This window comes from Nanorana parkeri, unplaced genomic scaffold (assembly GCF_000935625.1).
Source record: "Nanorana parkeri isolate BGI_ZX_2015 unplaced genomic scaffold, ASM93562v1 scaffold3417, whole genome shotgun sequence".
NCBI classification, from domain to species: domain Eukaryota; kingdom Metazoa; phylum Chordata; class Amphibia; order Anura; family Dicroglossidae; genus Nanorana; species Nanorana parkeri.
This window is the reverse complement of record NW_017309685.1, coordinates 8,677-20,292: the sequence shown is the minus strand read 5'-3', so window position 1 is coordinate 20,292 and position 11,616 is coordinate 8,677. Positions and strand designations below refer to the sequence as shown.

At 50.3% G+C, this 11,616-nt stretch overlaps 1 protein-coding gene across 1 annotated transcript in view; it reads right to left on the bottom strand.

Moving 5' to 3' along the window:
• Positions 1 to 8,716: 8,716 nt before the first annotated feature.
• LOC108803117 (uncharacterized protein P19A11.02c-like) overlaps positions 8,717 to 11,616 on the bottom strand; it is an 11,299-nt gene continuing 8,399 nt past the window's right edge. The window contains exon 2 of the mRNA XM_018574957.1: positions 8,717 to 9,243. Coding sequence (XP_018430459.1) covers positions 8,717 to 9,243 — 527 coding nt within the window. The remainder of the gene's footprint in view (positions 9,244 to 11,616) is intronic.

Genomic DNA, 11,616 nt, shown 5'->3' with positions numbered 1-11,616 from the left:
CCCACTTCCAGGTGTTGCTGGCACAATCACATGGCCTTTATCTGTGAATGAATTTAATCTTCTACAAAGCAGTATATACATCTGACCGATCTTCCAGCCCCTCCCCCCACTCTATGTAAATCTTCGGGTTGGACTTCCCCTGTAACCTTCCGTGAACTGTCTGTGTATCCGTGTGACCTCTTATCTCCCGCAGACGATTTCCTTCTTCGCTGATTCTCGCCACGTTTTGCAACAACAGTTTCCCAAGCCGCCGTGCAGCACCCTGTGGAGGAAGTTAAAGGTTGCGTCCACAAGTGCTGAGCACAGCGGCTTCCTGAGGATTCCGATTGTCACTTTCAGCTTCATAACGAAAATCTGACTTTTGTCACATTAAAAGCTGACGCGTCATGAAAATTGTGTCCCGGGGTCACAGGATGTCCTGCGAGTCACTGGAGGGCGCAGGATGCTTTAGGGTCCAGCACCCATTAGTACGGGGACAAGAGGAGCAGTGGCGGGGCGGACGCAGGCAGCAGTTCTATATTAAGGGGGATTAGCAAGCAGAGGGGTCTACAAGGATCGAGGCACAGCAATGGATCGGGCGGCAAGGTCGCGGGGCGGCAGTAGGGAACAACAATGGATAGATGCAGGAAACAATCCGAGCAAAGCGAGGGGCAAGCGGCATCGGGGGGTCCTGCAAGATGGCTCAGGACTCACAGCCTTGGTGGAGGGAGGTCCACACAGGATGGTCAGCCAGGAGGTGGGCAGCGGAGCCTTCAGAAGGAGACCGCAGGGTCCTGGAAGTTTTTTTTTCAAAGCATAAGCAAATCAAACCTCAGCTTAAACAAAAAAAGAAGTGAACTGCAATGAAACCGCATGTTCCTGTAGAGCGGGGGGATTTAAAACCTCTGTCAGGATCCCGTGGCCGTCTGTGTCTCCGCTGGGGAGATTCCACGCTTGCTTCCTGTGCAGGCGACGGGTGTCAAAACAACAACCCGCCCAGCGTGTGGACTCGGCAATAAAAACCCCAAAAGAGGTTTGACCCCCCTCCCGTTCTCCATCCAAAAATAAACCTTTTTGGGTTGTGCTCTAAAAAAAAACACCACTTCTGCTTAAAAGAAGCGCTGCGCCACTGCATGAGTGAGCACTACAGGAAGCCAGCTGTGAGTTTATAGTGAATCTGTGTCTATGGGGTGTGTGTGTGTGTGTGTGGCTGCTCCCGGGACGCACAGACGTGATCAATCTCCTCATCGGTGATAAGACCCGGTGACATCGTTATAAGAGTAAAACCGGAACCAATCACATCGCCGGCAGCAGAGGGGGTCCATGTCTGTCCTTAAAGGAGAAGTACGGGGTCAGGGTTTTTCCCTATAGTTCTCCTTAGGCCCCGTCCATTCCTTCCACCCCACCACTCGGATATAGGGTCTCTACTGGTAACTTTACTGAGGCCATTTATTGGCTCCATCCGGTACACTTCCCCTTAGACAAATCTTACTTCCTTTCTCTAAGTTGTACCTCTCCTCCCCAACCACATAATGTGTTTCCTCTGCTCTTTCTGTTCCACCCCATGACCGTCCCCCTATGTACACAGCCAGCTCCATACAGACATGGTGTGACCAGCTTGGTGGAGGAACTCGAGTGTCCTGTACAGAGTAGACATGTGCGATTCGTTTCGTTACCAATCGAAATTCGTACGAATTTTCCTGACATTCGTAAATCCAGAAGCATCCGAAATCCCAATGGCAGTTTCCGAATTATATCCGAAATATGAAATTTCGGACCTGAATTTCTTTGAAACGGGAACTAATATTACCCCTGTGAATGAGGTTGAACAACATGACAAGATTTTTTTTTTATACAAGATCCGGATCTGAGAGTTGCAATCCCGCACTCCACATACCCAGAGTGAGGAGGACTGACTCTGTGCTACGATCGTCTGATCGCAACCGCGCCAATCCCGCACTCCCCATACCCAGAGTGAGGAGGACTGACTCTGTGCTACGATCGTCTGATGGCAACCGGACTGACTCTGTGCTACGATCGTCTGATCGCATCCGCGCCCTCCCCACCCCCACTAATGGGACAAATCCCCACAGAGACCCTCCAAAATCTTGTGGAAGCCTCCCCAGAGGAGTGGGGGATGGTATAGACACAATAGGGACAACTCCAAAGGTTAAACCTCCTGCGCTTCAGTTGCAGGGTGTCCGCCTTCACGATGACCTTCTTCCAGGCTATGGACCCAGTGTATGGAAATAAGAGGGATACTTGTGGTCTGAGGGGTGAAGGTGCAGGAACAGGGGGGGTGGTCTGAGGGGTGAAGGTGTAACTGGGGTTGCATCCAGGACATCTCTCCGGCATCGTATTGTCACATCACTGAGGGAACTTCGTCGTCATTTTCTCTTTATTTTATAAAACAATTTTCGGAATTTCTAAATCACTTTTTTATAAAGTAACTAAATTGCAGATTTTTTGGGGTCCAGAAAACAGGATAAAAAAAATACAAAAAGTAAAAAAGAAAGAAAGCTTGAAGCGGAAGCTGCGACGTATCGTTGTGTCCCGTGTGAACGGTGGAGGTCGGATTTATGTCACGGAGGTCCTCCCGGGAGGCGTCACAGAGGCTGATATCCGGCGGCTCGGTGCCGCACATTACGGGCAATTAAGTACGCGACCACCACGGCGATGATCAGCACCAGGAGGACGATCCCGACCACGATGGGCACCGTGTTACTGTGGGAGCGGTCGCAGGTCATCTCTGGAAGAGAGAGAGAGAGTGTGAGAGAGAGGAGAGTGAGAGAGAGAGAGGAGAGAGAGAGAGGGAGAGAGAGAGAGAGAGAGGAGAGAGAGAGAGAGAGGAGAGAGAGGGAGAGAGAGAGAGGGAGGGAGAGAGAGGGGAGGGAGAGATAGAAGAGAGAGAGGGAAGAGAGAGGGAAAAATGCTAATAAAGCTTATTTGAATTGAATTGAGAGAGAGGGGAGGGAGAGAAGAGAGGGAGAAAGAGGGAGAGAGAGAAGACAGAGAGAGGAGTGAGAGAGAGAAGAGAGTGAGAGAGAAGAGAGAGAGCGAGAGAGAGAAGAGAGGGGGCGAGAGAGAGAGAGAGAGAGAAGAGAGCGAAGAGAGAGAGAAGAGTGAGAAAGAGAGAGAGAGAAGAGAGTGAGAGAGAGGAGTGAGAGAGAGAAGAGAGTGAGAGAGAGAGAGAAGAGAGCGAGAGAGAGGAGTGAGAGAGAGAGCGAGAGAGAGAAGAGAGGGGGCGAGAGAGAGGAGAGAGAGAAGAGAGTGAGAGAGAGAAGAGTGAGAGAGAGACGGGTATGTTATCCTGTTATGACTTTGTAATCTTCCCCATTGGAGTTCCCGATGTATAAAATCCTCCGTTCCGGGTGAATGAGAAGAACCGTTTTCTAATGTAATGTATACAAATCATTTTTTGTCACTCTGTTACAAAGTTTCTTTCCTGGAGATCCCGGCTGAAGCAGCACTTCCTGTTTCTGGGTGACAACGCCAAGCCAGGGCCTCTCAGTCAGCAGCAGCGTTGTCAGCGTGCCGTTGGGATTAAATACTGACACATTGCCTCCTTCTCGCTCTTCCATATTTTGGTACTTTGTTAAATATTTAGATTCCCAAAATAGCCGACCAATCCTTGCTTCTAGTGCCTCCCCCCTCCCCCCCACTGCATGGCTGACTGAGCAGTCTCTGTGTGGTCACTTCCATGACTCCTGACACACATTCCACAAATCTATCGGCTTCTATTACACCTTCCCAATCCCAGAGTCTGCAACATGAGGCTGCCAGAGCTGCAATAAAGAAGTCCGCAGATAGAAAGCTCGTGGCGCTCTCTGGTGCTCTCCACCTCCTCTCCCATAATAGCTGAAGGGGCAGATACTCCCAATGTCATCCTCATCCTCATTGACAACTGCAGCCGGTGTGCAGGCAGGCCCGGATTTCCCTCAAGGCCACGAGGCCCCGGCCTCCGGGCGGCAGGGCGCAGAGGGGCGGCAGCGGTGTCCTTGTGGGGAAGTTCCGGGCGTCTAATTGATTTAAAAAAAAATTAAATAAATAAAAATTAGAAAAAAATAATATGAAATAATTGAATACAAAAATAAAAAAGTGATTAATTATTCCCTCCACCGCCGGGCTGGCGGCACTCTCCTCTCCGACGCTCTAGGTGGTGAGCGGGCTCTCACTGTCCTCATGTACAATGCAGGGCTACTGGTCCTGCATAGAACACGGATGACGTCAGGGTGTGAGCACCGAAAAGAAGAGGCTTCAAGAGACCGGCTGCACAGCAGGAGCCTGCCAGAGCGGGGATCAGGTCCCTATTACATCTTATTTCTCCCCTCCCCCCAGACCTAAGACTGGGTAAGTTCAGATCACCTAAACATGCAGAAAGCACAGCTGTCAACGTCATGATCCTGGCGTGGCTTCTTACCTCGGCCGTAATTCCCCCCTTTCAGGTCGAAGGCCTGAGCCTTGACATCCTTGAGCTCGACGTACACAGTGTCTGCGACCTTCAATTTCACATCATTGCAGGTAAAAGAACGCCCCATCGGGGTCACCATCTCTTTTAGGGTTGTAGAGGCATTTCTGAGGAACCCTTCTGAAAAGCAAAGAGAGACTAAGTACGACCGCTGAGAGTAGGGAGACAAATGGCGTTCGGTAGGGGGGGCTGGTCCTGGCTAGAGATTGTATACCAAGGCCGGGACCAGTACTCTGCCCGCCGAGACTGGTATACAAGAAACCATGGCTGGGCATTACGAGGGCCGCTACCCTAAAGAAAGTAGGGCCAACAAGTCATAATTCAGCCTAGATCAATTCTACAATGGCCCTCGGTGAGGGCCATTACACCAGGAACCAAACCCATTATGGTCGGGACTATAACCCAGGAACCAAACCCATTATGGTCGGGACTATAACCCAGGAACCAAACCCATTATGGTCGGGACTATAACCCAGGAACCAAACCCATTATGGTCGGGACTAGAGATGAGCTTCGGCAAAATTTGGCTAGTGCACTGGCATGGATCCCCAAACCGGGCCAGAGATCCGCCATTTAGCGGTGGTAACACTATGATTGGGTTTGGTTTGTAAATGGACCAGCCTGGGATCCCGAGTGATGTCACTGACCAAATATGACTGACCAAAGACCTCATCCAGCATCCCCAGCTGGTATGATGGTGGTAGTATGGTGGGGCAACATCGTCGGGGCGGGGGCAACATCGTTAGGCGCTGGATCACTGTGGCAGTGGGTCATTGACAAGAATCTAAATCACTGGTCATGATTGACATTGGATTTACATCAATGGACACTGTATACTTCGGGGGGGGGGAGGGGTTTGAAGGTTGAGGCTTAGTGAGAGGGGTGTGTCTGCTGTATTACCTTTAAAATGTGTGACAACATTGACGGCCCCCAGATAATAGGAACTTTCCTTCTTGTCCTTCAAAAGGAAGAGAGTGTCAAAAACATTCCATAAATACAATTGTTACTTCAGGATACAGAATAGCAAATCCACACATCCGTTACACCTCCCCCACCACCACCATTGTACCTGCTGGACCTTCACCCATAATCACCCCCATGTTCCACACATCCGTTACACCTCCCCCACCATCATCCGTTACACCATCCCCCCACCATTGTACCTGCTGGACCTTCACCCATAATCACCCCTATGTTCCACACATCCGTTACACCATCCCCAATAGTTCAAGTGAAAGGATTCAGTTCTGGGGCCAAAACCTCCGCTTTATGTATCTTTATTGCCAAACGCCGAGGATTAAAATTCCCGCCACCCAATCTCCATCCTCCGTACCTTTTTGAATGTCAGTTCAAGACTTCCTCCTGGAAAGGTCAATATCAGATTTGCTGTGTCATCACCACAACTCCCATTGGTCGTTGTGTTCGGAGGCGATGGGATCGTGTACTGAGGAACAAAACAAACACAAGGATCAGTGCAAGCCACACCAACTGATGTGTGTATAGCATGTGGTGCCTAACGAACCAGGACCTCCTTCCTCCTGCTGGAGACCCCTCTAGTGATAACTAAAGATCTATATAGAGGAGTCAGGACCTCCTTCCTCCAGCTGGAGACCCCTCTAGTGATAGATCTATATAGAGGGATCAGGACCTCCTTCCTCCTGCTGGGGACCCCTCTAGTGATACCTAAAGATCTATATAGAGGGATCAGGACCTCCTTCCTCCTGCTGGGGATCCCTCTAGTGATAATAAAGATCTATATAGAGGGATCAGGACCTCCTTCCCCCCGCTGGAGATCCCTCTAGTGATAATACAGATCTATATAGAGGGATCAGGACCTCCTTCCTCCTGCTGGGGACCCCTCTAGTGATAATAAAGATCTATATAGAGGGATCAGGACCTCCTTCCTCCTGCTGGGGACCCATCTAGTGATAATAAAGATCTACATAGAGGGATCAGGATCTCCTTCCCCCTGCTGGGGACCCATCTAGTGATAATAAAGATCTATATAGAGGGATCAGGACCTCCTTCCTCCTGCTGGGGACCCCTCTAGTGATAGATCTATATAGAGGGATCAGGACCTCCTTCCTCCTGCTGGGGACCCCTCTAGTGATAGATCTATATAGAGGGATCAGGACCTCCTTCCTCCTGCTGGGGACCCCTCTAGTGATAGATCTATATAGAGGGATCAGGACCTCCTTCCTCCTGCTGGGGACCCCTCTAGTGATAGATCTATATAGAGGGATCAGGACCTCCTTCCTCCTGCTGGGGACCCCTCTAGTGATAGATCTATATAGAGGGATCAGGACCTCCTTCCTCCTGCTGGGGACCCCTCTAGTGATAGATCTATATAGAGGGATCAGGACCTCCTTCCTCCTGCTGGGGACCCCTCTAGTGATAGATCTATATAGAGGGATCAGGACCTCCTTCCTCCTGCTGGGGACCCCTCTAGTGATAGATCTATATAGAGGGATCAGGACCTCCTTCCTCCTGCTGGGGACCCCTCTAGTGATAGATCTATATAGAGGGATCAGGACCTCCTTCCTCCTGCTGGGGACCCCTCTAGTGATAGATCTATATAGAGGGATCAGGACCTCCTTCCTCCTGCTGGGGACCCCTCTAGTGATAGATCTATATAGAGGGATCAGGACCTCCTTCCTCCTGCTGGGGACCCCTCTAGTGATAGATCTATATAGAGGGATCAGGACCTCCTTCCTCCTGCTGGGGACCCCTCTAGTGATAGATCTATATAGAGGGATCAGGACCTCCTTCCTCCTGCTGGGGACCCCTCTAGTGATAGATCTATATAGAGGGATCAGGACCTCCTTCCTCCTGCTGGGGACCCCTCTAGTGATAGATCTATATAGAGGGATCAGGACCTCCTTCCTCCTGCTGGGGACCCCTCTAGTGATAGATCTATATAGAGGGATCAGGACCTCCTTCCTCCTGCTGGGGACCCCTCTAGTGATAGATCTATATAGAGGGATCAGGACCTCCTTCCTCCTGCTGGGGACCCCTCTAGTGATAGATCTATATAGAGGGATCAGGACCTCCTTCCTCCTGCTGGGGACCCCTCTAGTGATAGATCTATATAGAGGGATCAGGACCTCCTTCCTCCTGCTGGGGACCCCTCTAGTGATAGATCTATATAGAGGGATCAGGACCTCCTTCCTCCTGCTGGGGACCCCTCTAGTGATAGATCTATATAGAGGGATCAGGACCTCCTTCCTCCTGCTGGGGACCCCTCTAGTGATAGATCTATATAGAGGGATCAGGACCTCCTTCCTCCTGCTGGGGACCCCTCTAGTGATAGATCTATATAGAGGGATCAGGACCTCCTTCCTCCTGCTGGGGACCCCTCTAGTGATAGATCTATATAGAGGGATCAGGACCTCCTTCCTCCTGCTGGGGACCCCTCTAGTGATAGATCTATATAGAGGGATCAGGACCTCCTTCCTCCTGCTGGGGACCCCTCTAGTGATAGATCTATATAGAGGGATCAGGACCTCCTTCCTCCTGCTGGGGACCCCTCTAGTGATAGATCTATATAGAGGGATCAGGACCTCCTTCCTCCTGCTGGGGACCCCTCTAGTGATAGATCTATATAGAGGGATCAGGACCTCCTTCCTCCTGCTGGGGACCCCTCTAGTGATAGATCTATATAGAGGGATCAGGACCTCCTTCCTCCTGCTGGGGACCCCTCTAGTGATAGATCTATATAGAGGGATCAGGACCTCCTTCCTCCTGCTGGGGACCCCTCTAGTGATAGATCTATATAGAGGGATCAGGACCTCCTTCCTCCTGCTGGGGACCCCTCTAGTGATAGATCTATATAGAGGGATCAGGACCTCCTTCCTCCTGCTGGGGACCCCTCTAGTGATAGATCTATATAGAGGGATCAGGACCTCCTTCCTCCTGCTGGGGACCCCTCTAGTGATAGATCTATATAGAGGGATCAGGACCTCCTTCCTCCTGCTGGGGACCCCTCTAGTGATAGATCTATATAGAGGGATCAGGACCTCCTTCCTCCTGCTGGGGACCCCTCTAGTGATAATAAAGATCTATATAGAGGGATCAGGACCTCCTTCCCCCTGCTGGAGATCTCTTATGTTTTTCATCCCATAGTTCAGTATGCCTTCCTAGCCACACTGAGCACCCCAAGTCCTTTTCCTCAACAGTTCTGGCCACCGCTGTACCCCAATATTGTACTCTATAGGAGGATTCTTCTTTCATAAGGTAGACTGTGCTCAGGACTTCCACCATACTCCTGAGCTATGAGCGGCGGTAACTTACATTGATGAAACCGGTGCCGTTGATCTGTAAAATGAAGACCGCCTTTATCCTCAGACAGACTCCCGAGGTGCCGTTTAGGAAGTACTCTGCGGGGGACGGTGGGGACGGTGTGGTAGAATGTGGAGTTGTATGGTTAGTGGGCGGGGTAGAAGTGTGGTTGCTAGGGGCACTTGTGGTTAGTGCAGTCGTGTGATTGGTGTGTGCCGCTGTCAATGGCTCAGTCGTATGATTGGTGTGTGGTGTCGGGGATGGTTCGGTTGTATGATTGGTGTGTGCCGTTGTCGGTGGTTCGGTCGTGTGATTGGTGTGTGCCGTTGTCGGTGGTTCGGTTGTATGATTGGTGTGTGCCGTTGTTGGGGCATCTGTAGTGTGGTTTGTATGAAGCGTCGAATGTATCGTTGTGCGGTGTGTGGTAGTTGTTGTCTTACAATTGACACACTGGGGCGTAGTTGTAATCTGCACAGTAGCCGATCTTGGTGTGGCAGCTTGAGTGTCGCCGTGACTCCCTATAACAAAAAAAAAGACAAAATTCAGACACTTGGGTGACATCACAAAGAACGGCTACGGCAAACTTGGCAGACTTGTCCTCGAAATGATCCATTCACGTCGCAATCACCTGACAGCAAAGAGAAAAGATCTGAAATCTGCCCATCTATAGCAGGCAGAGTGGCCAACAGCTGGATCGGGGACCCGGTGCTGGTACGGGAACTGGAAAGACATGAACCAGGAACAAGAGTCTGAGGTTTGCCATGTGCCCGTAGCACACGTTGCCGGTTCTCAGCTGACCTACCATGGCAAATGAAGCTCCAAGAGGGACCATGAGTACGGGAAGTTGCACGTTGATGGCACGCACAGTCCCACCAGCACCTACAGACACGTCATGGAAGGTGAGTGATGTGCACAATCATTTTTTGTCACGCTTGTGGCTGCGAGTGAAACGTCTTCGGGTGCTGCCGGTAGAGTTGACAACCGACCATAAACTTTTTGACCTTCAGAACAACATGAAAGTTAAAAGGAGAACTACGAATGGGGGGGGGGGGGATATACCCAGCTTTATAACGTGGTTCTGAGCCGACCTGTGACAATGAGACTGTCACAGGTCGGCTCAATAGATCGGGAAGTGAGCGAACACATACCGGCACTTGCTCACTTCTCGATCTATCCCTGCAGAGAGTGGTGTCTGTCACTCACGGCTCCCTGCAGGGATTCCCCCCCTGCCCGCTCCGATCCTCCAGCGCTGACTGGCGGAACGGACGGGGCGGGCACAGCTGGCTCTGCCTCTAGATGGGCAGAGCCAGCTGTCAATCACGCAGCTGTGTGGATCTCGACAGTGATGTCGGGATCCGTCCCGGCTGCGACGTCGTAGTATACCGCGAGCTGTAGCTCTCTATATACTGAGCCTAGGGTGACGGGAGGACGCTAGTTTGAAGGAGAACTATGGGGAAAAGCCCTGACCTCATAGTTCTCCTTTAACCCCTCAACATCCAACAAACCCTCCATTACAAACTGCATGAAATAGATGGATGTCTAGGTGGGATTCATCACCATTCCCCTCTTCACTGCTCAGCTGGTGGAATCTCATATAGCAACTGAGGAGCTTCACTTACGCATCAGAACCTCCAAACACGGCAAGTCTCCGGGCCCTGCCTGTCCTTAGCCTACTACAAAACCTTTACGAATCTTCTTGCACCACGCTTTGAAATACCTTTCATACAATCTCAGCAGACCACCGGCCTCCTATCGAACATGCTTACAAGTTCCTATTGCAGTAATTCTTAAACCAGATAAAGATCCTTCCCAATGCAGCAGCTTCGGTCCAATTAGATTGTAAGCCCCCAGGGGCGGGGCCCTCCTTACCATCTTGTCTTGAATTGTATTGTGATTGTAATGTCTTCCTTATAGTGTAAAGCGCTGCGCAAACTGTTTTGTATATAAATCCTGTATTATAATAATAATAATAATAATAAATGTAAATCTAAACTATTTGCCACCGGACTCACACCTAACCTAGCCGGGATTATTCCGTTAGATCAAGTTGGTTTAATTTCTACACCACTTGATTGAAGGCCATACCAATGTTTCTATTGTCCACCGATGCAGGAAAAGACCTCCGATCAAGTACACTGGCAATTCCCAACCTATATTCCACCCCGGCCGGGTCTCCAAAAACACACGATCAATTGGATCTCTGTACTGCATATATTTATTAATAAGGTAAGAGGTAAGTCTATAATTGGGCCTCTATATAGATCGTTGGTTCGGCCACATCTGGAGTACGCGGTCCAGTTTTGGTCGCCGGTACTGAGAAGGGATGTCCTTGAACTGGAGAGAGTCCAGCGGAGGGCAACAAAACTAATTAGGGGAAGGGAGGACCAGAGCTATGAGATGAGGAGAAGGGGGAGGGGCTGGAGGACCAGAGCTATGAGATGAGGAGGAGGGGGAGGGGCTGGAGGACCAGAGCTATGAGACAAGGCTTCTGACCTTAAACATGTTTACGCTGGAAGTAAGGAGATTAAGGGGGTATATGATTTTCATGTACAAGATGTTCAATGGTGACAGCAACATTGGCAACAAACTGTTTGAGATTAACTCCGTAACAAAGACTGGAGGCCGCCACCTAAAGTTGGTGGAGAAAAAATTCCAGCACAATGGGCGAAGAGGGTTCTTTACAGTAAGAGCGGTTAAGGTCTGGAACTCACTGCCATCGGCCGTCATCTCAGCCAAGAGTGTAGATTTGTTCAAGAAACGTTTGGACAATTTCGTGAGGGACCGTAATATCCGGGGGTACCAGTATCCCTAAGAATGAGATGATGCGTGGACCGATATGGGCTGGACTTGATGGACGTATGTCTTTATTCAACCCCAAATACTATGTAACT